Here is a 27,870-nt window from a genome sequence, read left to right as displayed (position 1 = left end):
GGTTTTGACATTTTAAATTTGCCGCTTTCGCGCCGCTGTCGGTCGCTGTGGTGACCGTCTATGGGTGACCGGAGGAAGAAGCCGTTGATGAGGCATTCTGGGATACTGGAGGACCCAACAACGCTCCTACTGTGATGGCGACCAATATCGAGCAGATTTTCAGGGATTTTGTAATGAGTAAGATTAAAGAAATCGAGGATGAAACTCAAGAAATCAGGTAAAACGTTCGACCTTTTACTCGTGACTTAAGATATCGCGACAGTTTCATTAAGAACGCGTTGATTTGTTTTAGCTGATTAGCTAAACATTAGCTGTTATGATCACTATAGTGTACACAAACTCTACTGAGGTACAGTGTTTAAACATTTAATGATAGTTTTGAGACTGAATTGTGTATTTTCGGTTCAAGTGTCGCTGTTTGTTGCCATGTGTACCACATATTCCATGCTTCATCGTGTTGATGTAGCGTTGAAATTACAAGTTACTCCAGTGTACATGAAAAAATACGTTTTGTGTCATTAAAGCTGTAGATTGGTCAATGTTTGGTTTAGGCACCGTGAGGTAAACTTTTTCAATAAAGGTTACCATGGTTAACTGAGCTTCCACCATTATTGTTTCATATAAATGGGTGACATTTTAAAATGGTAACACTATAAATTGTTTTATTCATAATTGCTTTTTCGTTATATTTACCCAATTGTAACACAATTGCTGGGTAGTTGTCAATCAGTGACAGAATTGTTATGCAATGTTTTATCTGAAACACAAAAACTTCAAAACACTGTTATTTTCCTCTTTATTATAAAGATGATTTGAAGCAATCTGTAAAGCATGATTGAACCGTAGTAGCACCATTGTAAATGTCAAAAAACCATAGCAGTACCATGGTAAATGTTAAAAACCAAATTTGCACCATGGTGAATGTCCAAAAACCATAGTAGCATCATTGTGAATGTCCAAAAACCATAGCAGTACCACAGTAAATATCCAAAAACCAAAATCGCACCATGGTAAACGTCCAAAAAACCATAGTAGCACCATGGTAAATGTCTAAAAACCAAAATCGCACCATGGTAAATGTCCAGAAACCAAAATCGCACCATGGTAAATGTCCAAAAACCATAGTAGCACCATGGTAAATGTCCAAAATCCATAGTAGTACCATGGTAAATGTCCAAAAACCATAGTAGCACCATGGTAAATGTCCAAAAACCAAAATCGCACCGTGGTGAATGTCCAACAACCATAGTAGCACCATGGTAAATGTCCAAAAACCATAGTAGCACCATGGTAAATGTCCAAAAACCAAAATCGCACCATGGTAAACGTCCAAAAAACCATAGTAGCACCATGGTAAATGTCTAAAAACCATAGTAGCACCATGGTAAATGCAACGGTAAAAGCAATGCCAAGGTCATGGGTTCGATCCCAGGGATTGCACATACTCGTATACAAATGTATAGTATAATGCAATGTAAGTCGCTTTGGATAAAAGCGTCTGCCAAATGCGTAAATGTAAATGTAAATGTAAATGTCCAAAAACCAAAATCGCACCATGGTAAACGTCCAAAAAACCATAGTAGCACCATGGTAAATGTCTAAAAACCAAAATTGCACCATGGTAAATGTCCAGAAACCAAAATCGCACCATGGTAAATGTCCAAAAACCATAGTAGCACCATGGTAAATGTCCAAAAACCAAAATCGCACCATGGTAAATGTCCAAAATCCATAGTAGTACCATGGTAAATGTCCAAAAACCATAGTAGCACCATGGTAAATGTCCAAAAACCAAAATCGCACCGTGGTGAATGTCCAACAACCATAGTAGCATCATGGTAAATGTCCAAAAACCAAAATTGCACCATGATAAATGTCCAAAAACCATGGTAGTACAATGTTACATGCCCAAAAATAGTATCTTGTTACATGTAACATGTAATAGTATCTTGTTGAATTGTACATTGTAGGTGACAGTGTTGGGAATTTTACTCAAGAAATCAACAAAGACAATGGACTTAATCTACATCTATGTCATGTTTTAAATAAGTAATAAAATGTTTTTTCATTCAGTGTGAAAGATGAGCCACAGTCTGAACCTGTGACGGAGACGATAGAAGATGGACTAAAGGAAGAAAAAATTAACACACCAACAGGTTAGTCGTCAATACACTTATGTTTTTTGTGTTTTCTGACATATATTCTGTCACTAATAAGTCTTTGCTTTCACTGCAGATAAAATCACACACACTAACCTCCAAGATAACCATGGTAAAGAGGACACCAGCACTAAACACAGGAAGAGTAAAAAGCACAAAAAACACAAAAGCAAAAAGAAGAGAAAGAAACGGAAAGAAGGAAAAGACAGCAGCTCAGAGACTGAGTCTGACAAAGAGACCCATGAAAGGTGAGACAATTCGGGGCACTTGCAAAAGACAAATAATGTAAGTTTAGTCACCCTAAATTGACAATGACTTCAGTGATTCCCACAGGTTTGAAATATACTTGTGGTGGTAACCGAGTGGAAAATCCTCCTTATTACCCACGGCACAAAAATTGTCTACTACATGTGACAAACCACAAATAATGTGTGATTTTTATCAATATTTTTATTTATTGAAACTAATTTTAATTACATAGGCTACTTTTACATTTAATTACATACTAATATTATGTATTGTAAATTATGCAAAATTACAGCATTTAAATGGTAGAGTTCTCCTTGCTTTGTCATATATTGTCTCTCTCAGTGAATGGGACACATTTTAATCATACTTGTAAAATTTTATATATTGAATTATATAGCCTTTTCTTCCTGTAGGGGAGCATCCCCAGGCAGAGACTACAATAATTTGAATTAATTGGAAATCAAATCAAATAAAATTTATTGTGTAATCAAAATACCAATAATCCCCAGAAGAAAAAAAACGTAACCAGCTTTTGATGCTGGCACTGAAGAACACACTGAATAATGCAGACTAAAATACGGTCTTTCTTCATAACCTTTGATTATTCATACCTTTGGATCAATGTCCTCTCTAATGGTTTGAATTATTTACGGCTGTTCAAATTAATCTTAACGGGTTCGACTTTGTGGTTGTTTTCAAAGTTTTTATTCCTAATGAGCTCATTTTTTCCTGTGTTTGTTTGTTTTTTTCCAAAGTGGAAAGAAAAAGAAGAGAAAGAAGAAGAAAAAAAGCAAAGATGCAGACAAAGTGAAGAGGTCTGGCTCAAGGTCTGAAAGCTCTTCAGCATCTGGTTCTGAATCTGAGTCTGAATCAAAACCTTCTAATGAAAATACGAAGTCCTCTTCAGCAGGTAAGATTTCAAAGTCTGAGCTCAAAGACACATCTGATGTTTTGCCTGACATTATTCCCAAGATGGAGAATTCTGTCCACAAAAGCACTGAAAACGAAAAGCCCAAGGATAAGAAAACAAGTTCCAGCAGAACATCTAAAAGTAAGGAGACTTCTAGAGGATCAAGATCACCCCGATGGAAGTCAGGACGCAGATCAAGATCTCGGTCTTCAAAACGACAACGACGATCAAAGTCAACCTCCCGCTCTAGAAATAGCTCCAAAAAGAGGTCTCATCAACAGAGAGAGAGAAGTAGATCAAGGTCAAAGAGACGCAACAATCGGTCCAGGTCTCATTCTGTCAGAAGAAGCAAACATTCAAGATCCAGGTCGCGCTCCAGGCGAACTAGATCAAGGTCTATTGTGATCTCAAGGAAGAACAGAAGGTCCGTGTCAAAATCTAGGTCTCGCTCACCACGGCGTTCCAGGAGTAAGTCTCGAAGTAGAACGAAACCTTCTAAATCAAGGTCCGTTTCAAAATCAAGGTCTGATCTGAAAGATAAACTGAAGGAAACTGAATCGATTAAGAATGAAACAGATCTAGCAGTGGACAATAATACAAGTTGTGCAATGGAAATACAGAAAAGTGTGTCTCAGAATACAACTGAGAATGGAAAAAGTCCAACATTGGCTGTGAACTCGGACACCAAGTTGTTTGAGGTTGCCTCCATCAGCACGAATTCTGGTTTCAACACAGTTGCCGTCACTGGATCTTGGCGACCAGTTCCCTTCTTGGCAGAGCCATCTGAGACCAAGTCTTCCCAGAAGTGCATTACACCTGAGTTGCCTTTGGAAGTGACCAATATATCTGAAGAACCCTCAACGTTCTCAACCATTACGCCAAAAGATTCAGAGTGTGCTGCCAACCTTGACAAGAAAGAAACCAACACAAATCCAATAACCGACATAGAGATTTCAATCAAGAGGAACTCAACCTCACCATCCAAATCTCCCAGTCAACAACAAACATCCTCAAGATCCAAAGTAGCTGCACGATCCAGATCAAAGTCGTCATCGAAAAAGAGAAAATCCAGGTCGCCTTCACGAAAGTCTCGATCGCCCTCTGAAAGAAAATCGCACAAGTCCAGAACAAAGAGCAAACGTTCGAAATCGAGGTCGCCCAAAAAGAGAAGATCGAGATCTCGCTCACAAGGCCGTAGGAGGAAATCTCGAACTCCAGACAGAAGCAGACGGTCTAAATCAAGAAAGAGGTCTCGCTCGCATTCGAGGAGGAGATCTCGATCCGGCTCACGCTGGAGAAGAGGTTTCGGAAGCCGATCGCTAAATCAGCGGGACAGATGGAAGCGAGAACCCAGTCGCTCTCCAGTCCTCATTCTCCGTAAGAAAAGATCGACGTCCAGAACTCGACGTAGTGCCAGCAAGACACCTCCACGTCTTACGGAACTTGGTACGAAGAAACTTTGGAATTCTATCCTTTACTTTTACACTACCGGTCAACATTTTTTGAATAATTAATATTGGTAACACTTTAGTTTACTGTATATTGCATTGATTTTCTCTCACTGTTGTTTTTCCTATTCCCAGATAAGGAGCAGTTGCTGGAAATAGCTAAGGCTAATGCTGCAGCTATGTGTGCCAAGGCAGGCGTGCCCATCCCAGAGAGTCTCAGGCCCAAAGCTGTTCTTCAACTACCCTTGCAATCCTCAAATTCTACATCCTTGTCCTTAACCATGCCAGTGATGACAAACATGACTATGAATGCTGCTATGGCTAGTATGACTGCCGCCACCATGACCGCTGCTTTGTCCAGCATGGGTGCCTTGGCTTCATTCCCACAAATGGCCCCATTACCCACAATCGTCAACAAGCCACCATCTTCAGCCACACCTAATCTTGCCAGTATTGAAGAAGCCAAAAAGAAAGTGACAAAACAGGCGAACACCTTCAGCATTAAAGAGCTAACAGAGGTAAGGGTTGTGCATGTGCTTGCGGTTTGGTGTTTCTTGGTCTGCACTGAGTCAACGGTTTATTTAATCCTTCAGAGATGCAAGAAGATAGCCGAGAGTAAGGAAGAGATGGCCATCGCAAAACCACACGTGTCAGACGATGAAGAGGATGAGAAGCTATGTGGAGCTTCCCTTAAGGAGAATAAGGGCATTGCCTTCAGTCTCGGTGTAAGTGTCTTACTTTTTCGCATCACTGTTACTGTTGTTCATACTTGAGGTTAGGTTCATTAACTCATAGTATTACACTTCAGACCATATTAAACTTGGCCAACACTATTTGTGTTATAAACAGGGCTTGACATTAACTTTTTTGCTCACCAGCCACTGTGGCTAGTTGTTTTTCAAAGTTACTAGCCACTCAGCATTTTAACTGGCCAAAATTTTGATGTTGGTAAATTACATTTTATATGATTAAAGTTGACTTTGTTATGCTTAAATTACTTTATTTTGAGTCATTTTACTTGATTTAGAAGATGTAAAACCCTTTCAAACTTTTAAATGCAAACCCAAATCAAGACTACATTGTATATCAGCTGGTATGTACAGGTGGGCAAGAGGTGGACAATATGAGCATGGGCTAATATGAGATAAGTTATTTGTGTTAGGCTATATAAAAGAACAAAGAAGCAAATTTAAAAAAACAATAGTAAATTAAAAATAATCTTTTTTTTTCAGATACAGTAGGTTTATTTAACATATAATCTACATTTAATTAACATCTTTTGTTGTTTGATTAATATTAAAGACAGACAGATAGGCCTATTTAATTGGGCTGCTGAATGCATGGACGTAACTGACGCATATTCAGTTATTACCCACCTGTTTACGTCCACTTAAGCCATAACCGACTGTATTCACACGAGATACTCCACACGTTGGACATTTAGACATCTGTGTGCACATGTATTTGACTATTCAGGCGCGAGGAGAACTGATCGCGCGCGCGACAGAGAGAGAGCGCACGCGAGAGAGCGCTTCTGTTGTGTGTCATTCAGCGCAATTCCGCCTATCCCTCCTTCACTAACTGCACGTAAATAACAAATTGTGTGATTGGATTGTAATTTTGTGCTACGACGATCTTTGACGATCATTTGGCTGTAAACTGAAATTATATTCAACCCGCCAAAGTGGCTAGTGGGAGTGGCTGTCTTACCCGCCACAGCTGAAATCTACCCGCATTTGGCGGGTTGGCGGGTGTTAATGTCAAGCCCTGGTTATAAACATGAATTTTACCTTAAATTATGAAGTGGGCTTTAACCCCTTAAGACCGGATGGAGCGTCGGCGCTCCCATTTGCGTGTCTCTCTTTAAAAGCCAATAAAAATTGAATCCATATAGGTAGCACAAAAATTCTTTTTGCATACAAAACCAGAGACTTTAAACTTTCATATCAAGCCTCCAACATGCTTCTGTTGCGTTGTTTTCACCCTCTAATTAGTCTGAGTAATATGCGTTTACAACAAAAATAGCACAGCTGCTAACTGAATACAAGTTGTTGGGGTGATTATGTTTCCCATCGTCCTGAACACTCTCTCGGATGCGCAGCTTGTTGCACAAACACAAAGATATTTTTTGGCTACTTTTGCCAAAACGGGGAGCCTATTCGAAGTGTTACCTCCAGATGCTGCCACTTTCATCAGGCAAAGTTTACAGGTTGCCTCGTTAACGTTTTCAGGTTCCCTGTTGGCATTTGGTTTGAATCCAAAATATTTCCAAATAGGTGCTTTTGCATTTCGCTTTGAAACCAGATCTTCCGCCATCCTTTGCCAGTTAGTTCGCCTCACTCTCCTCAAATGATAAATGAAATCGGACACCGGCTGCTGCTTTACTGCGGCGCTCGTTCCGCTTGCGCTAAATTACGAAGGCACGTAGTCACTAACTGAATTAAGTGCTTTATTGCTATAGGCTAAAACTTCAACACGATGGGGACGGTGCCGGTGGTCAAGTGCTATGACCGGTAGGTGGGTTAAACACTGTGTATCACCGGTAACACCGACTATCGCAACAAGCCTACCATCCATGTTCGTTTTCCAACGTGGAATAACACATAATAGATATCATTTTAAAGCTTAGAATCTCATCTTTTTAATGCATCTAACCATTTTGAAAAATTCCTAACGTGTGCTGAGAAGCACCGCTAAACTGGAGTTTACCGCCCGTTGGCGCCACCTGGCTGCGGAAAAAATGAACAACAAATTTTCAAACTATTCTTTATGCTATCATCATGAAATTTAAACCAGATGCAGCTAACATATAGGAGAGCATCACCAAAAAAGATTTTTTTAGCGATCTTATTGTGTTCCTGAGTTATTCCATGTCAAATAAAAAAAAAGAAAAAATATTTTTTAAAAAACATATATATTTTTTGTCTTTTATCAGCTGTTTCTCAGCAAGAAAATGGCCAAATGTAATGTAATTTATATTTTCTTTCAAAATGTTTTCTATCAAATGATACCTACCTTTTAACTCTCCTTGCTAGAGTTTTGGAGTTATGAGTCTTTACTTTTGTGTGTTTCACTCAGAAAAAAAAACTCTAAAAAAGCCTTCAGGTCTTAAAGGGTTAACTTTTCTGTGTTCTCTTGTCTTCCAGAATACCTCATTAAAGCCGGCCGCCCGAACCGAAGTGGCCTTTGCTAAGGAGTTCCCGGTGTCCTCCGGATCCCAGCATAGGAAGAAGGAGGCTGATGGTGCCTATGGGGAATGGGTGCCGGTCGAAAAGAAAACAGAAAAGCCGCCTACGACGGCACCTTCTGGGACTGAGGAAACCACCAAGGAAAATGATAGTGTCTTTCCTGAAGCACCTTCTCAAGTCAGTGTTCAACTTCTGAAATGCAACAAATTAATCTCAAATAAGCCTCATCTATAGCTTGTCTAAGCTCTTGTCTTTCGTTTCCAGCCTGTGGACATCACGTTGGCCGTCAGTGAGAGAGCGGTTGCACAGAAGAGGTTGGCGGAAAACCCTTTCGACATCAATGCCATGTGTATGCTCAATCGGGCTCAGGAGCAAGTACGTTTGGGTTTGAGAGCATACATGGTTCATAAATCACAGAAAGTGTCTTGTATATTTTGGCTAATTTAATCTTGCTTTTAGCTACTAGTATGTGTAACTGTTATTGTTAACTAAACTATTAAAATCTATTTTAAATGTGCCTTTGCAACTAAATAAGTTGAAGTAACTGGTATAAAAATAGCTATATAAAAAAGATGTATAGAAATATAAAAAAAAAAAACAATTAATAAAACTTAAAATTAAAATTAAACAGAAAGTATAATATTACAGTAGTGGCCAAAAGTGATGTCCGGAGGGGATATGTGTTTTTAATGTCCCAACAAGTCTGATTATGTGAACAAAATATGAGAAAAATATTTAATATTTTTTAAATATGAAGGAAAAACAAAACACTAAACTTGGTTAAGGTATTTATCTGGCAAAATTATTTGGCAAAAAAGGTACAGCTATGGGTTTTATTTTAATATGCAAAAAAAAAAAGTGCATAGAAAATCAAAAAGATGACAGGAAAAAGCGTACACTGACTACAACATAAGTTAATATTTGCTCTCTTGTTTTTGCAGGGGTTCATAATTTCTTTGAATGAGAGCCTGTCCAAAAATGATGGCGGCATTATTTGGCATGTTTTTATTGCGTTATCACAAATAAAACAATTGACTCCAAGCACAACTATGCAAAATCTTTAACAGATTGGTAATAATATTTATATTATGGGTGAAGATGTCAATATTCCTAGACTGGACATCTCTTTTGGCCACTACTGTATATAATCAAATTTAATATATGAGTTTAGCAGTGCTGTTATTGTTAACAAAAAATCTACTTAAAATCCGTTTTTGATTATTGAAATAAACCAGAAATAAAATATAAAAATTAGAACGTGATATGAAAAACTTAATATGAAATATGAAAAACTTAAGTAAAAATTAGAAATGTGCCTTTGCAACTAAATAAGCTGAAGTTGAAGTACTAAAATGACTGAAACTGAATAAAAATAACTATATAGAAATATTTTTAAAAAATGACAAAAGCACATAACAAAATTACTAAAATTAAAATGAAAAATCAAAAACTCAAATGTAAAACTCATTCAAAATAATAATAAATACTATAATAGTATATAAATAATACTAAAATAACACTGGAGTGCAGTGCTCTCCACTCCATTTAACATGTTTTGCCACATTTCCAATGATTTCCCCCACAATCAGCGCAGAAAATATTAAATAACTGCATATATTCTAGAGCTGCATGATTAATTGTTAAAAGATTGTGATCACAATTCAAATACCCACGCGATCTCATTCCTAAATGACAACAATTTGCCTGTCTATTAAACCTTGTCATGTATAGGTATGAAACAGCTCCACAAACAGTGTTTTCAACCACACAGTATCATTATTTCTGTTACAAATGTTCAAATTATCACAGAAATACTGAGATAAAAGTATATCATTTGAATATAAACACTGATGTCTACAGAAGCGATCGAACTAGAGCAAATTGAAAGTAGCTTTGCACAAATAACGATTGTATCGATTATATTGTTACATCGACAAGTGACTGTTAAAAAATGCATTTGTCATTGAATCATTCATTCAAGAGTTTCGTTCAAAAACACTGATTCATCCAGTAATGAAACAAGTATTTATGAGTGAGTCATTGAATCATTCACTCAACCTGATTTTCTTTCTTGTAATAATTCATTCAAATAAACAAAAATTTTTTAAATGGACTGCAGCAATTAACATTTTGTCAGAACCTCTAGTAAATGACATGTTATTTTTTTTTAGTTTTCTGTTCAGAATCATGGGTGAATTTTTTTGAAAAAAAAAAAATTGTGATTCTCAATTTATCCAGAGTCATGCTGCTCCTAGGTTTAAGGCTTAGTTTCAATTTATCATGATTCCATTGCTCATGTCTGGTAATAACATCCACAGGTTGATGCATGGGCCCAGTCCAACACCATTCCCGGCCTCTTCACAGGTTCAACAGGCGCTCAAGTGCTCTCATCTGACGAGCTCTCTAACAGTGGCCCACAAGCCTGGATTAAGAAGGTAAAGCCCTGAGTCAACGGCACCACTCTTACAATGAATCTGGACATACATTGTGCTTGATGGTTTGTGTTTTGCATCATATATGTGTGTTAAATTCCCAAGAATCATAAAGTTGACAACATGAAAGTTGGTATATTGCAGTCAGATGCTTATGACTTATTGTGTTTATATTTACACTGTTCAGACATACGCTCACATTGCACTTGAAGGGTAAAATAGATCCTGAAATGCTCTCAAACTCAAAATACCCATCATCCCCTTTTATAAGGCATATAAGAATTGTCATCTGTGATTACTTTGCCAATTGGTGTACCCAACTGAGCTGTTAATCAGACCGCAGTCCATTGATAGTTCACACCGGCCGCTTTTTAATTAATAAGTATTGATCTTTGCACTGAGCATGACGTCAATGTATCCGTGGAAACGATCTTGTCAAAAGACAGATCAGAGCTGTGCGTTTACTGACGTCAGCTGAAAGAAAGAAAAAGAGCTCGTCTTTTCTTTTAAAGGGGACCTATTATGCCCTTTTTCAAAGTCTTGATGTTGTTTTTGGGCTCTACTAGATTGAATGTTGATTATTCTCCTCATATTCTCCATTGTTGCAGCTCCTCTCTTCCCAGTCTGTCAGTAACGCTCTGTTTAGTTCCTGTCTCTATGAAGCCCCTCCTTCTGAAAGCACAATGTGCTCTGATTGGTCGGCTGGAGCAGTGTGTTGTGATTGGTGTTTGGGAAATGTCCCGCCCCTTACCATAACTGCCAGTTTCAACACACTGCTAACTAACTCAACCAGGCCCCGCCCCTTTATTCTGCGTATGAATTATTTAAATGAGGAATATTGTGACGTGTTCGTTCCCGGAAGAAAACTCAAGGCTAAAATGGAGGCGTTTCAGAGAGTTCAGAAACAGTGACACTGATATAGAGAAGAACTCCTGCTGGAGGGACTTTACCCAACATAACGCACTAAAACAGCATAATAGGACCCCTTTAAGTGCAAATATTTGACTTGATCGTGATCTTTTGAAGGAAACGAGCCTCTCTTGATTAAAATGACCAGTTGGACGGGTACACCACTTGTGCATGGTCATGCAGATGTTTTATATGTGAAATTCTGTCGTAGCAGATGCAATGATGGATGGGCAGCACACCTCACTTTACTCCTCTAAAAAGTGTCTTTTGAGAGAGGGGAGGAAGGAAGAGGATGTGAAGTAAGTCTCTCCGCCCCTCCTCTGAATGACCTGGAACCTTCCAATGAGTAGAGAAATATGCATCAGGATCCGACTCTGAAATCTGCAGAAAAATGGCCAATGTATGCACACCGGTGACCACATGATTTCAACCTACAGTTAGATTAGTGAACTATATTAATGTGCACTACTGTTCAGACATGTGGGGTTGGTAAGATTTCTCTCATGTTCACTTGGGATGCACGATATATCGGCCACCATGTCGGTATCGGCCAATTAAATGTTCATTTTTAATGTTATCGTTATCGGCCTTATAAAAGAAATTGGCTGATATATTAAAGGCGATAAATAATGGATTATTTCCTTCTGCTGAGACACTGTTCACAGATGCGCACTGTTCATCATGATGGTTTTGAATGGCTTGAAATATGATTGAAATCACTTCAAAAATTAAAATAAAGCACAGGTCTGTCATTAAGGCTACATAATATTATAATGAGAACATTATAATTGTAGCTTTTATTTGTGAGACTTTTGTTTTTGTAATCAGGCTCAAAAAAATGATCGGCCAATATATTGGTTATCGGCTTTCAAATATGAAGAATTATCAATTATCGGACAAAATTTTCATATCAGTGCATCCCTAATATTCACCAAGGCTGCATTTATTTGATCAAAAATACAGTAAAAATCATGAAATATTATTACCATTTAAAATAGCTGTTTTCTATGTGAATATGTTATAAAATGTAATTTATTTCTTTGATGCAAAGCTGAATTTTTAGCAATCTTCAGTGTCGCATGATCTTTCAGAAATCATTCTGATATGCTGATTTGCTGTTCAAGAAACATTTCTGATTATTATCAATGTATTATTACAGAAATATTTTTGTGGAAACCGTGACACTTTTTTTATTTCAGGATCCTAAGATGAATAGTTAATTCATTCAAATTAATTTGAAATGGAAATCGTTTGTAACATTATGCATGTCTTTACTGTAACTTTTACTCAATTTAATGCATCCTTGCTGAATAAAAAGATGAGTTTCTTTAAAAAAAAAAAATTTACTGACATCAAATTTTAAACATTAGTGTAAATGTAAATTAGTGTTTTTTTCATATTGATGTACTTTTATTAAAGCAATAAATCACTTGAAGTCGTATGTTACAGTTACTCTAAGAGGTTTTAGGCACTCCTAAAAACCCCTTTGGTCTTATTATTATTCAATTTACACAACATAAGCCTTTCAGTCAAAAGTGTATACATACATGTGTTTGCAATGAGTCTCGTTTTAGCTGAGAGATGTATTATCCTGAAGGCTTTGGATGCTGACTGACATGTAATACAAACTTTACATTTTAGACTACAGAGAGATCAGAGCATTCACACAACTGAATACGGCTCATTTATTCAGGGCAGTGTTACCAAAGATACGACAGTCTCAATGTATAAACCTGTGTGATATGTTTGGAGCTCACTCTTTATTTAAGAGCGGGATCCAAATTGTTCAAATGATATTGAAGGTTAAAGGAGCATTTGACCCTGATGTAGTCTAAAATTGATTGCCGGAGAGGAAGCATCGAAAGGGTCAATGTTTGCTCCTTTTTGGGAATTTTTTTTTTTTTTTTTTTGGCATCCACTGCCAGCGAGGCTCAAGCTCATTGGTTGGGTTGGGACACAGATGGACGAGGGGTGGGGGCTCACAGTTTGACCTGTGAACTCTCACCCCTCTGTATGGACACTTGTTGCAGGGTCAGTCCTTGTAGCTGCCTTGTTGCCATGGTCAGAGTCAGGCCCCTTCTATTCACGTCAGATGCTCGGCCGATGATGGGGGCCTAGGTACGTACGTCCTCCAGCACCCTTCCTTCTATTCATGTGGATTTGTGTGTGAACTGATGCATTTCTGCCATGTGCTCCTGTTTGTTTCCACTGAACCGACTCAAAGCCTGAGTTCTGTTCAGGACGGTATTGATGCTTCGCCTGTTGAAGGCTTGCACATTAAATTAGTTATGTGTTATGTGTAAGATATACACTACCGGTCAAAAGGTTTGGAATTATTATGATTTTTTTAAAAAATGTTTTACATTTTAAACCAAAGCTGCATTTACTTGGTCCAAAAAAAAAAAAAAAAAAAAAATTAAAAACAAAACAGCAAAATTGTGCAATATTATTAGAATTTAAAATAGCTGTTTTCTATGTGAATATATAGTAAAATGTAATTTATGCCTGTTTTTTTTTCCAGCATCATTACTCCAGTCTTCAGTGTCACATGATCCTTCAGAAATCATTCTGATGTGATGATTTGCTGCTTTTCTGATTATTATCAATGTTGAAAACAGTTAAACTGATGCATTTTATTTTTCAGGATTCTGTGATGAATAGAACATCCAAAAGAACAGCATTTATTTGAAATAGAATCTTTTTTAACATTATAAATGTCTTTACTTTTTATTAGTTTAATGCATAAAATTTTGGATGGTGGTTTATGAGTTTCCACAAAAATGTTTTCAACATTGATGATAATCATAAATGTTTCTTGAGCAGCAAATCATCATATTAGAATGATTTCTGAAGGATCATGTGACACTGAAGACTGGAGTAATGATGCTGAAAATTCAGCTTTGATCACTGGATATAAATTACAATTTATAATATATTCACATAGAAAACAGCTGTTTTAAATTGTAATAATATTTCACTATTTTTGATGTATTTTTGATTAAATAAATGCAGCCGTGGTGGTGTTTATATGTATATTTATACTAGTTTAGTCTTTTAAACTGCTTTAAATAACTGCATTTAAACAATTTTCATATTCTATATTATAACAACTTGAACTGTTAAAATGTAAATTCACAAGGCTATATTATTTTATCTATTATTTTAAACGCAGCTCCGGTTGAAATGATGCGACCCGCCCGAACGAGCGAATCTCTCACTACTCGTCGTTTCTCTCCGTTTGCCTCTCTTTCTCTCTGTCTGAATCTGTCCCGTTCCATTCAGGACCAGTTCCTGCGGGCCGCGCCGGTCTCGGGCGGGATGGGCGAGTTGTTGATGAGGAAGATGGGATGGCGTTCAGGGGAGGGTTTGGGGAAGCACAGGGAAGGCACGGTGGAGCCCATTATTATCGACTTCAAAACGGACCGCAAGGGTGAGAGCAGGCCGCGAAGAAGCCATTGCGTGATGATGTCATCGCTAAGATGCTAGTCATGATGTCATGTGCTTCTGTCTCTTCAGGGCTTGTAGCAGAAGGAGAAAAAACCCAGAAGTCTGGCAACATTGTGGTGATGAAGGATCTTTTAGGTGAGTGTTTGATCACAAGACATGTGACGTGATTTACCCAACATTATCCCACCCACTAACAGGTGCCGTGATGAAGAGATAATATTCACTTCACCTGTCAGTGCTCATAATGTTATGCCTGATCGTTGTCTGTCAGGCTTTACAAGTCAGAGATTGGTTGATAAAATGTGGGGTTCACAACCCTAACTAGGGCTGGGTAAAAAATATTGATTTCTTGATTTTAAGCGATTCTCATTTTTACGAACCGATATTGATTCTTAAATCCCAAGAATGGATTAGTCTAGTCTGTTTTCAGTTGATGAATGAGCAGAATATGTAGCGCCTCCCATCCAATGAATCACAATAATCTTTGTGCTTTGTTACTTTTGATATGAAGCAAAGTCTCAGATTTCAAATGACGTCCATCTTATTATGAGATTCAAAAAATAAACACCGTTTTGGCGCTGTTTAATGTGGCGTGACAGATCGCTTTAGCGCCTCAGTTAAAGAGAAGCATGTGATCATCCTCTCCTCCGCTTTAATACCAGTTATAGCGAAATAAACATGCATGAACATCTGAAGGTATGTTAAAATATACAGTACAACTTACTGAAATCCGTATCATGTCTCGTGTAATCGCTCAATCAGTGCTTCAACCTCGGAAAGACTCAATAAAACAGCTTTAATGTCACATTTACCTCAGAAAAACATATTCAGTGACCATAAACTCATTAGTCAGCTAGAAAAGTGAACTCTAGAGAGCAGCATTCTGATAAATATAGCTATGCACCGTTACATATTCATTATAATTTTTTATGTTCTTCAATATTTAATGCATGTTTGAATAAATCAGTTACGACAGCTGCGATTTAAATGTTTATATTTCAAAATAATCGAAATCGAATCAAATTGAAAGCATGTAAATAGGAATCGAATTGTGAAAATTGTGTCAATACCCAGCCCTAACCCTAACTCTACCCCAAATGTAAAATCAACTTGCTTATGGGACTTTGTATAAATCATGTTTATTCGCCTGCAGGGAAGCATCCCGTATCTGCTCTGATGGAGATGTGCAATAAGAAGAAGTGGCTGCAGCCGGAGTTTGTGATGGTGCACCACAGCGGACCCGACCACCGCAAGAACTTTCTGTTCAAGGTTAGTTTTTTTTTTTTTTTTTAAATACAATTTTATATTGTTTTGCATAAAAATATTTTGTAAAACCCACTAAAAAATAAAGTATATAAATTACTTTAAATAAAGTATTTTCAAATGGGATGTGAATTTAGACATCACAATATTATAACAAACCAGAGTTGTGTCCCAAATGATGTACTATACACTATAGGTGTGTCCCAATTTGTGTATTAATGCACTATTTTATGCTGTTTTTAAGTATAAATAGTGTAAGTAGTGTGTTCACACAGTAAATTCCAAAAATAAAAAGTGCACTTTAAAGGTACAGTGTGCAAAGATGTCGTTGTCTGAGACAGCAGATAGTCAGTCAAGCAATGAGGTTTCTTCTTACTTCTAACAAAGAACGGTCTCTGCTTCTAATAAAACAGACAACTACTACTACTACTACTTCTTCGTGCGTATTCAACGTAGTGATGATGCAAGCTGACTCTAAAAACACCAATGAACATAGTGACGAAACACGCTCTGTAGAGCAGTTTGTCCATTTAGGGTTGCTGTAGAATCATGCTGGTGCAAAAGGACGGCTTAACATGTAAGGGGACCCGTGGTGTATGAGGTAGAAATGGCTTATTCTAAGGTAATAAATACACAACAGCTCACTGTGTAAGGTCTTTATACATTCTATTTATCAATAGATCCTCTTAAATTTTGCACACTGCACCTTTAAATACCCGGATGATGCACTAAATTAACGTTAAAAATGAAGTGTGGAGTGTTGGACACTTTATGCACTCGACTGTCGCAGCTTTAAAGGTGCCATCGAATTGAAAATTGAATTTACCTCGGCATAGTTGAATAACAAGAGTTCAGTACATGGAAATGACATACAGTGAGTCTCAAACTCCATTGTTTCCTCCTTCTTATATAAATCTCATTTGTTTAAAAGACCTCAGAAGAACAGGCGAATCTCAACATAACACCGACTGTTAAGTAACAGTCGGGATCATTAATATGTATGACCCCAATATTTGCATATGCCAGCCCATGATAGAGGCATTAGACAAGGGCAGCCAGTATTAACGTCTGGATCTGTGCACAGCTGAATCATCAGACCAGGTAAGCAAGCAAGGACAACAGCGAAAAATGGCAGATGGAGCGATAATAACTGACATGATCCATGATAACATGATATTTTTAGTGATATTTGTAAATTGCCTTTCTAAATGTTTCATTAGCATGTTGCTAATGTACTGTTAAATGTGGTTAAAGTTACCATCGTTTATTACTGTATTCACGGAGACAAGACTGTCGTTATTTTCATTTTTAAACACTTGCAGTCTGTAACTTCATTCTTTATAAATCTCTCCAACAGTGTAGCATTACCCGTTAGCCACATAGCACTATCAAACTCATTCAGAATCAAATGTAAACATCCAAATAAATACCATACTTACGTGATTAGACATGCTGCATGATGAACATTTTGTAAAGATCCATTTTGAGGGTTATATTAGCTGTGTAAACTTTATGCAATGATAGAGTCGAGAGCTCGGGAGGGGGCGGAGAGTGCGAGCAATTAAAGGGGCCGCAGCCTGAATCGGCGCATTTCTAATTATGCAGTTAAAACATTTAATTAAAAAAAATCAAGGGGGTATTTTGAGCTGAAACTTCACAGACACATTCAGGGGACACCTTAGACTTATATTACATCTTGTAAAAAAACATTCGATGGCACCTTTAATTGTGTAGCGGAGGGGGAGGGGCTATTAGACTTCAATGATGAATGACAAAAATAACATTCAAACGCTACATGTGCATAGTGTATAGTGCATCATTTGGGACACAACTTGTGCACTTATACTATGTTCTATGTACTCAACTGTGTGGATGTTATAAGGTTATTTGTGTCATCCAACATCGGTCTGGAAGCCCCTTCCCTTCTGTTACATGAGGAAAGCAGCAACAGTTGAGTGTCTGAAGTGTCCAACATTACAGATTTTTTCTTTCTTTTTTCGGTTAAGTAACTTTTATTTTTGTAATATTCTGTGTGAACACACTATTCACACTATACTATAAAACGGCATAGAACAGAGCATAAGTACATGAAATGGGAAGCACCTTAAGAATCCACAACATTGGAAAAAAAAACTTGACATTTACTATATTTTGTTTTTCTGCTAAAAACTATAAATATATATATATGTTGCAATATGAAGAAAAATGCAGTCAGTTTCACAAGATGACTTGAATAGCTTCATTTGGAAATATTCATCATAGAATGATTGTGGTGATTTTGTGTGCATACAATTTCTTAAATTATTTAAAAATGACTTTTTAATCCGAAGACTTCAATCATAAGACACATTCCTACTGTTTTTGACCAGTCAAATATTATTAAATAGCTATAATAATAATCATTATAATTATATATTTTTTTAAATTTATATATTTAATGATTATTATTATTATTAGATAATTTAAATAAAATATATTTCATCTTTTTAATTATTTAATAAAATGAATGCAAATTTTTATTTTATAGTACAACTGTAGCCCTTAAAGCTTCTCTTTTGTTGACAACAGCCAGTTTCATCTGTTAATGCTAAAGAATAGTTTCTGAATGGGGCATTGTGCATCAGCACCAAATCCATTGTTTGGTCTAGTGTTATTTGAGTCAGCAGATCTGTTTGTGTGTCCTGTCAGGTGGTGGTGAACGGATGTGATTACCAGCCACAGACTGCCAGTCCCAATAAGAAACACGCCAAGGCGATGGCGGCCACAGTCGCGCTGCAGGCGATGGGAGAGGTGGCGGGAGACGGCGTTCATACCGGCCCCGTGTTCACAGCGGCCACCAACATGTGATGCTCTCTGAGCCTCCTATTGAGTGCACAGCGCTTTGATTTCATTTCCCATGCATACATGTTATGCATTTTTTGTAATTTTGGCTTATTTTCTTGATTTGGTAAACTGTGACAGCCTTTGCACGCCAATGAAATGAGACTAGCATGTACACGGGTAACGAGTACGTTGTTCACTAGGTTTGAACCGTGAGGGTTCGCTGTATTTTATTGTTTTAGACTGTTATTGTTTCTGTTATGTTTGCTCTTGTAAATGTTTCATGCATGCTTTAAAACTGTTTTATCTTCATGAACAAAGTGTTTGTCTTTGCTTTGTATTTTTACCAGCCCCGGTCCACTGCATCTTCTTCTCTGAAGGCTTGTGTTCTGTTGCTGGCAGAGAACAAGTTTTTGTGATGAAACACAGAATAAACGGAAAATCATGTCACTGGAAAATGATGCTCTTTATTGTGTCCGGTCAGTTTGACAAAAATTACAATGTTGCAGTATTTGTTAAAGATAATCTTCCACGTACAAAATGCATAAAACTCTTTTCAGTTGATCAGCATTCGAAACACATCAACATACAAACTGCAATCGAACAAACCAAAGAAAAATTGCATGCACAAGATTTTACATTTTTGCAGATCTCATCTGAAGCTGTATGTAGTTTATAATGTCAGAATGCCTTCAACAAATGTACTGTCCAGTTTATTTTGTGACAACATGTGAGTTCTGCATAACTATATTTTTCTTCATGCTTTAAAGGACGGTAAAAATGACATCAGATTTCAAAAACTAGAAATACTTTAAGAGCATACAAATAAATTAACAGCACCATTTAAAGATAAATAAATGAATAGCACCATACTCAAAGATTCACCAATTAAAGTAACAAAATATTTAATATTTTTTCAGGGAACATGTAGGTTTAGTTATTAAAACAATGCCAGAGCGCATTTTTAATTTTTATATATATGTGTGTGATATACAGGATTTTTAGGATATTAAGATAAATTTGCCAAGTATTAAATAGCATTGAGTATTGTAAGTAAACAGTTGAGCTCCACAAATAAGACAAGGTATATTAAAAAAATACATCATATTTTGTTGAAGCAACTTGTACATTTTCACAGCTCACAAAACTGCAATGGAAATGTCTGAAACATAAATCCCTTCATTACTTTTCTCTCGACAACTCAGATTCTTCCAGATACCAGCAATAATCCCAGAACGACTGCGGTAACGAGCAGAACTCCACTGATGAGTCCGATGCGGATCCAGGGAGTCTTCTCATCCGAGAGGAACTCGAGAGGATCACGCTGACCTGAGAGGAAACGGCTCGCTTTAAACATGAATCATAAAGAAATACGCTGCTCTGACCTGAAGCTGGGGAAAATGTTCATCTTAACCTAAAGCCTTAATGATGCTCTACATTAGATGTGTTTCAGGCTCAGCTGTTGGTACTTGTAGAGGGTTCGTGGCCTTTGATCGCTGAAATAATAGAGCTTGATGTTCTATGAAAACATACTGTAACTTTCAGAACTAAAATCTTCTTCAGTCCAAAAAGAGCATTTATTGAGCATAAATAGCTTGTTCTGAAATCTCTGATTTTTTGAGACCATAATCACAAATACATTAAATTACATTTTTGGGTGAACTAAATTCAGTTGACTTTCTTACAGTAGCTTTATGATTGGAACTGATTAAAAGTTAATTTTAACCTCTGATCTAGATCACATATAAATGAAAATTATTAATTATTTTAATAGTTTTTTTATATATAGTATAAAGTCAATTTTGTTAATTGAAATTTATATATATATATATATATATATATATATATATATATATATATATATATATTATATATATATATATATATATATATATATATATACGGACAAAACACTATTAATAAATAAATTGAAATTATTTTAATAGTTTTATATATTAGAATCATTTTCATTAATTGAATATTAATTATATATATTTTAGATAAAACACATATATTACATTAAATATTTGAACTTTATAAATATTAAATATTTCAATATTATAATATATAATACATTATTGTATATAATATTATAATATATATTACTTGAATATTATATAATGCTTGAATATTATATTAAACACTTTAGCAATACTTGACCTGTTGCCTCGGCAAATAAATGAAAATAAAATAAGTTAGAGTGAAGGCACTAAAACTACTAAATAATATAATATAATTAATATAATACTAAAATGCAAATGACATTTGAGCGCTCTAGCAGTGAATTTCAATGGTCTGTTCTTCATACAAAAATATAATTTGACTTGGATATAGTGCACAGGTTGTATGGACTACATTATAAATTTCATCTATAAGAATTATAAGCTTTGAATGCTTAAGAAAATGTTCAATACTCACCAGAAACGGTGCCTGCCTCAGGGACGGCTGACAAATCTGTCATCAGCAGAAATAGTGTTGTAAGAGAGAAACACAGATTGCATAAATCAGCCCCAGGATTAGACAGCACCAACATTATATGAAAAGAATCAGTCATTGATAAAACATTTATTGACTGCTACTAATATTGGGAGGTTGTGTGGGGATCAGCAGCAGTACCTTCAGCTCTCTCTGGCGCTGTGCTGCTCACTTCAGTTTGAGTGCTGGCAGCATATGCGTGAGCTGGTGCCGTGCGGCCCGCTTCAGTTTGACTGCTCGCAACAGCCGTCCAAGTTGGCACGCTTGTGCTCGTGTGAGTGTGAGAGGTCACGCTGGCACTGGAGACTGAGTCCATGAGGTCTGTCATCCCTGAAGACGCCACTGAGAGAGAGAGAGAGAGAGAGAGAGAGAGGTTACATGACAACATATGGTGCATTTTTAAACTCTACTTCTAGAGAACAATAAATGTGTATCAGGTGTGTTTTGCTTTTTAATGTTTTAAATGTTTTTAATTAATTTATGAAGCCAATGTAAACTTTATCATTACATAGTATATTGATATATTACAATGCTATTATATTTTGTGCAGGGAATTAGCTTATTTTGATGTAAATGAAAAAGCCTATAAATATTGTGGTATTCTGCCTCATTTCTCACTGACACGCCCCCAACTCGTAAAGATCGGGGCTTAAAGGTGCAGTAAGCGATCGGACCGAGTGCCACAACACACATGTAGCCTATCACATCATGAGTGGACACACCCCCTACTGTTGATTGGCTCACTCTCTCTCCTCTCTCCTCCCCCATCATGAGTGGACACACCCCTTACAGCTGATTGGCTCACTCTCTCTCCTCCCCCATCATGAGTGGACACACCCCCTACTGTTGATTGGCTCACTCTCTCTCCTCCCCCATTTTGAGTGGACACACTCCTTATGACTGATTGGCTCACTCTCCTCCCCTATCATGAGTGGACACACCCCTAGAGCTGATTGGCCCACTCTCTCTCCTCCCCCATCATGAGTGGACACACCCCTTACAGCTGACTGGCTCACTCTCTCTCCTCCCTCATGAGTGGACACACCCCTTACAACTGATTGGCTCACTCTCGCTCCAATCATTAGTGGACACGCCCCCCTACAGCTGATTGGCTCACTCTCTCCAATCATGAGTGGACACACCCCTTACAGCTGATTGGCTCACTCTCTCTCCTCCCCCATCATGAGTGGACACACCCCCTGCAGCTGATTGGCTCACTCTCTCTCCTCCCCCATCATGAGTGGACACACCCCCTGCAGCTGATTGGCTCACTCTCTCTCCTCCCCCATCGTGAGTGGACATACCCCCTACAGCTGATTGGCTCACTCTCTCTCCTCCCACATCGTGAGTGGACATACCCCCTACAGCTGATTGGCTCACTCTCTCTCCTCTCCCATCATGAGTGGACACACCCCCTGCAGCTGATTGGCTCTTTCTCCTCCCCCATCATGAGTGGACACACCCCCTGCAGCTGATTGGCTCACTCTCTCTCCTCCCCCATCATGAGTGGACACACCCCCTACTGTTGATTGGCTCACTCTCTCTCCTCCCCCATTTTGAGTGGACACACCCCTTATGACTGATTGGCTCACTCTCCTCCCCTATCATGAGTGGACACACCCCTAGAGCTCATTGGCTCACTCTCTCTCCTCCCCCATCATGAGTGGACACACCCCTTACAGCTGACTGGCTCACTCTCTCTCCTCCCCCATCATGAGTGGACACACCCCCTGCAGCTGATTGGCTCTTTCTCCTCCCCCATCATGAGTGGACACACCCCCTGCAGCTGATTGGCTCACTCTCTCTCCTCCCCCATCATGAGTGGACACACCCCTTACAACTGATTGGCTCACTCTCCAATCATGAGTGGACACGCCCCCCTACAGCTGATTGGCTCACTCTCTCTCCAATCATGAGTGGACACACCCCTTACAGCTGATTGGATCACTCTCTCTCCTCCCTCATCATGAGTGTACACGCCCCCTGCAGCTGATTGGCTCACTCTTTCTCCTCCCCCATCGTGAGTGGACATACCCCCTGCAGCTGATTGGCTCACTCTCTCTCCTCCCCCATCATGAGTGGACACACCCCCTGTAGCTGATTGGCTAACTCTCTCTCCTCCCCCATCATGAGTGGACACACCCCCTCCAGCTGATTGGGTCACTCTCTCTCCTCCCCCATCGTGAGTGGACATACCCCCTACTGCCGCATAAGTGTGTTTTCGTGTGACAGTTACTCAAGAAATACAGTTTGTGGTAAACAGCTGAACACGTACGTACCCCAAACCATGAGCATGTGTCTCTCCGGGAATCCGCTCCGCGGCGCCTCGTAATCGGTGCTCTTGTAACGGCACTGATAATCGCCCTGGTCGAAAACACTCACCGACATGATGGTCAGTGAGAAGACACCGCGACAGATGTCGTGTCTGGGCGGTAATGCGATGATGCTGTAATCAATACTGACGTCCATCTTTCCAGAGCTCAATCGCAGAATTTCTTTGTCATCTTTCAGCCACTGGATGTAGATGTCTTCCCATGGTTTATTTTTAGGGATATTGCCAAAGCACTCCAAAGTGATATCCTCACCCTCAAACGCTTCAACATGATCAGAGAACAGCTTTGGGTCCACTGAAACACAAGAGACATTTACATTGCACTTTCTCTTAAACTTGTGTTGATGCTTTTACTACTACTTTTCATTTTTTTTTAATTATTATTTTTATTAATGCTGTAAAAATGCGATCATGCACGCGATTAACTTTCAGTTTAACGCTTCAAAAATATTTAACGCAATTAACGCATCATCAGTATTTCCGTCATCCTTTAGCTAGCATTATATTATATGATCACACGATCATTCGTTCAAGTGCTATAAGATGCAAAACTGCCACACACAATCTGACAGGGTAGCATTATTTGTCAGAACACCGGCCGCATTTAGACTTCTTTCACACTTGAACGGACAAAAACACACAAAATTATGGCAAAATTCCCGTTTTGTTGAGTATCGTCATAAACACAGTCTCAAATAAATCAAAGTCTTAAATGAACGTAAAGAGTAAACATAAAGAAAATAGGATGCAGATCCACATCATATGCATTTAAAGGTTTTAAAGTGACAGCAGCCTAATAAACCTGCTGCAGTCTGTCATTAATGTTAATCAAAGAACAAAAGACAAAGAGAAAATCACTCACTGCTTTTGACTGAATAACTCCTGTAGCTTTAATAAAATAATAATCTATAAAAATTATGCATTGTAGACTGTGAAGTGTTTGATAACTTTATTCAATTTCTGTACATTTCCTACTTGTTTGATCAAATATGTAAAATATACTGTCTTTATCTTGTTTCTACATTAATTTGGAGATTAAATGTGAAATTACAACAATACAAAAATATTTTTAAAACTTTAATGTCAGGAAAATGTGCGATAATTAGTTAATATTTGACAGACCTACTTTTCATTAATCATTGTTTTGGTTATTTTAGTTTAGTCATTATTAAACTAAATGGAAATATGAACAACTTTTTTTTTTAATCATTAACATTTGTTTTATCATCAATGTTTTTGGCGGTAAAAATTATTTCTTGATAGTTTAATTTTGCAAATTAAACAATTAAAACAACTTGTAAAAATTCTGATGTTTTCCTAGTGTACTAATTTAAATCAACTAGTTAGTAATTGTCTCGGTTACTTACTCAACACATGCAGTAATACAGAGCAAATGGGTTTGTTTCCCTCCCAGAGACATTCGTATACGTCTCCATCGTTCGGCATCACATCTGACAGAACGAGGGAAAAGTCCTTAGACTCGGCAGGATCCTTGAGGAAGTTGACCCGCCCTTCAAACGCCCTCCCGACCGTGATGACGCCTTCGCTCAGAGAGATCACGTCTTTTCCCATCGCCTCCCAGTGAACCTGCAGCTCTTCCACAGGGAATCCCGAACCATTGCAGGGCAAGATCACGCTTTCCCCGAGAATCACCTGGACCTCCGACGTCTGCAGGAAGAACCCTAGACAGACTGGATGAGGACGTGAGATGAGAAAAATCATTCCCAACACCAGAGCTTTTAATATCAATTAAATATCAAATGGTAAACAGAAGAAATTCATCACTTACCACTGAGGGATGCAATAAAAACTAATGTAGTGCCAAGAATATTCATGTCCTCTCAGAAAACCTGTTAAATAATAATAATAATAATAAAACTATTATTAATCTATTATCTCCCCAAAATATGCAATTCATTTGTAATATATAAATATTTACATTTTTGCAATTATTTCTTAATTTAAATGTATCATAAAATAAATACTTTACAATTTACATATATTTTCCATATTACAATAAAATTTAGGGCGAAAATATGCCTAAATATTAAAATAATGTCTCACACACACACACATATCACATATTATATTTATTTGAAGTTAATACATGTATATATATGTTTTTTATGACCCTAACAGTTCAATTCAACCGTCAAAATATGAGAACAATTTTTTAATTTGGTTTTAATATTTTAAATATGAGGGAAGAACAAACACTAAACTTGGTTATGGTATTTATCTGACAAAATTGTTTATAGTTATAAATATTACAGCTATAGTTTTTATTCAAAAAGCTGACATGAAAAAGCATACACTGACTACAGCATAAACAGTTATTAATATTTCATTGGTTCTCTCTTGTTTTTGCATGTATTTATAATTTCTTTCTATGGCTAAAAATGTCATTGCATTATCACCACAAAAAAAACAATCGACTAAAATAAATATTTCATGTCATGCATTTAAAACCTAATGGTATCATACTTTCAAATAATATTAATAATCTTTGATATTGTCGGGGCACGTGGTGGACAGTGTTTTGAGCAGCAGAACGATCCTCCCATGATCCTCTACTACAGCCGCCGCCTCCTTCACGCCCACAAAAACTGCTAAAGCTTTATTTAATAGTGCTGACGTGCATCTTTACCAAAGTCACATGATCCTGTAACCCAATCCACATAAAACACTCCGGACACTGCAGTCTAACCGTCTGATGGACAGGGGTTAACACGTTTCTTAGTAGTATATATATATATATATATATATATATGCACATGCATGGGAATTGAGTCATTATTGCATCAAAAAGTAATTATTTTCATAAGTTATTTTAATTTTTGAGCAATTTTGTTGTGCTTTTGTCATGTTTATCAGTATTTGTTTTGTGAAATATTTTTATTTAGCTTGAATTTATTTTTATTTCAGTTTTAGTCATTTTAGTACTTCAACAAATATATTTAATTTAAGTTTTTTTTATGTTTGAGTTAAAAACACTGTAAGACACTAGTTATTTAATTATCGAAACAGCCTTTTCTCGGTTGATTTAACATGTATTTCTTTACACATGTGTTGACTGAGAAAGAGAACTGATCAATTTTATATCAAGACGTCATGTTTAATGACGAGGAAAACAAAACTGAGAAGAAAAACAGCTGATCAACCTGAAAATCATTAAAAGATTGTAGTACACAATAAATATCATACTCATAAATATATTTTCTTAATTACACCTTTCATTTCATTTCAACTTCTCTGGAGTCATTTCTCACGCTTTATTGTTGTGCATTTGATGAATTATGTGAAACAACACAGCGTTCATCAGTGAAATGAACTGTTGTTTCTCCATTCAGTATGGTGGTGTTATATTCAGTCACTGTATTGTTTGAGAGAGCTGAAGTGCAGGACATGAGGAGGAAATGAAAGCACTTACCGAGTCTCCAGTAATTCAGTGATTATGATTGGATCATCAGAGCTTGTTCTTCAGGTTGCCACATTCATTCACTCTCCTCTGGTCTTCAGGGCCGGGTCACATGCTGAACAGAGAGAACATGAATCCAGTGAACACGCTGCACAGATGCTGCTTTACGTTTAGGGCTCGAGGTGACATGGGTGTTAAAATATGACCTGACACATCATCACAATTACATTACACTGCAGTAACATGTTACCTTAACAATTCTTCATTGCGTTTACACGTCTTTAATAGATTGGGAGAGGTAAAGACTTGTTTGTGTCCCTTCTGTCTGAGCACTTTTAATGTATAAGCCGTGTCTGTGAAACGTTAGATGAGCTGTTACACCAGGATCATCTTCTGAATGATGGCATTTCTTGGCTTGACTGCAAGTATTTACACTCTTCAACACTTCTGGCAGAAACTCAAGCTCTGTTTTTAGACCTTGCAATACAATTCACTGACTGATCCCACTCACACCAAGAACAATAAAACAAAGACCAGGTTTGTAAAAACCTAAATGCTTAAATGCATAATCTAAAAAAATAATTGATCATTTGTAAATGTGTAAATCTCACAAAATATGGCCAGGTCACATTTCACTCAGACCATTTGCAATAATAATGCAAGATAATACCATTATTTTTGGTAACACTTTATTTTACAGTCTTCTTGTTATATATGTTATGCATAATTACATGCAACTATCCCTAAACCAACCCCTAATCCTAATCATATAATAAGTACATGTTGTTCATTAATATTATTCAGTATTTAAATATATAAT

At 37.3% G+C, this 27,870-nt stretch overlaps 2 protein-coding genes across 7 annotated transcripts; one reads left to right on the top strand and one right to left on the bottom strand.

Moving 5' to 3' along the window:
• The first annotated feature begins 32 nt into the window (after nucleotides 1-32).
• On the top strand, nucleotides 33-19,283 carry LOC125272955 (protein SON). 6 transcript variants are annotated; one of them, XM_048198168.1, is made up of 13 exons: nucleotides 33-217; nucleotides 2,074-2,156; nucleotides 2,236-2,407; nucleotides 3,164-4,764; nucleotides 4,902-5,284; nucleotides 5,360-5,491; nucleotides 7,913-8,131; nucleotides 8,219-8,329; nucleotides 10,273-10,389; nucleotides 14,578-14,725; nucleotides 14,812-14,877; nucleotides 15,896-16,011; nucleotides 18,694-19,283. In XM_048198168.1, the coding sequence occupies exons 1-13, from the start codon at nucleotides 135-137 to the stop codon at nucleotides 18,850-18,852; spliced, it is 3,390 nt and encodes a 1,129-aa protein (XP_048054125.1). In that variant the 5' UTR covers nucleotides 33-134; the 3' UTR covers nucleotides 18,853-19,283. The 6 variants fall into 6 exon arrangements, 3 of the variants coding, with proteins under 3 accessions (XP_048054125.1, XP_048054127.1, XP_048054126.1); XR_007185971.1 differs by lacking the exons at nucleotides 15,896-16,011; nucleotides 18,694-19,283 and adding an exon at nucleotides 13,326-13,413; XR_007185973.1 differs by lacking the exons at nucleotides 14,578-14,725; nucleotides 18,694-19,283 and having other exon boundaries at nucleotides 15,896-15,978.
• On the bottom strand, nucleotides 19,273-27,770 carry LOC125272957. The gene is made up of 8 exons (XM_048198174.1): nucleotides 27,301-27,770; nucleotides 27,063-27,165; nucleotides 25,422-25,482; nucleotides 25,000-25,323; nucleotides 23,580-23,927; nucleotides 21,442-21,642; nucleotides 21,244-21,279; nucleotides 19,273-20,154 (listed from the first exon to the last, which is right to left on the bottom strand). Exons 3-8 carry the CDS (start codon nucleotides 25,465-25,467, stop codon nucleotides 20,027-20,029), a joined length of 1,083 nt encoding a protein of 360 aa, XP_048054131.1. The 5' UTR covers nucleotides 25,468-25,482; nucleotides 27,063-27,165; nucleotides 27,301-27,770; the 3' UTR covers nucleotides 19,273-20,026.
• Nucleotides 27,771-27,870: the final 100 nt, after the last annotated feature.

The sequence above is a fragment of the Megalobrama amblycephala genome, linkage group LG7, assembly GCF_018812025.1.
Source record: "Megalobrama amblycephala isolate DHTTF-2021 linkage group LG7, ASM1881202v1, whole genome shotgun sequence".
Taxonomy (NCBI): domain Eukaryota; kingdom Metazoa; phylum Chordata; class Actinopteri; order Cypriniformes; family Xenocyprididae; genus Megalobrama; species Megalobrama amblycephala.
The sequence above is the reverse complement of the archived record's forward strand: the minus strand, read 5'-3'. Positions and strand labels throughout refer to the sequence as shown.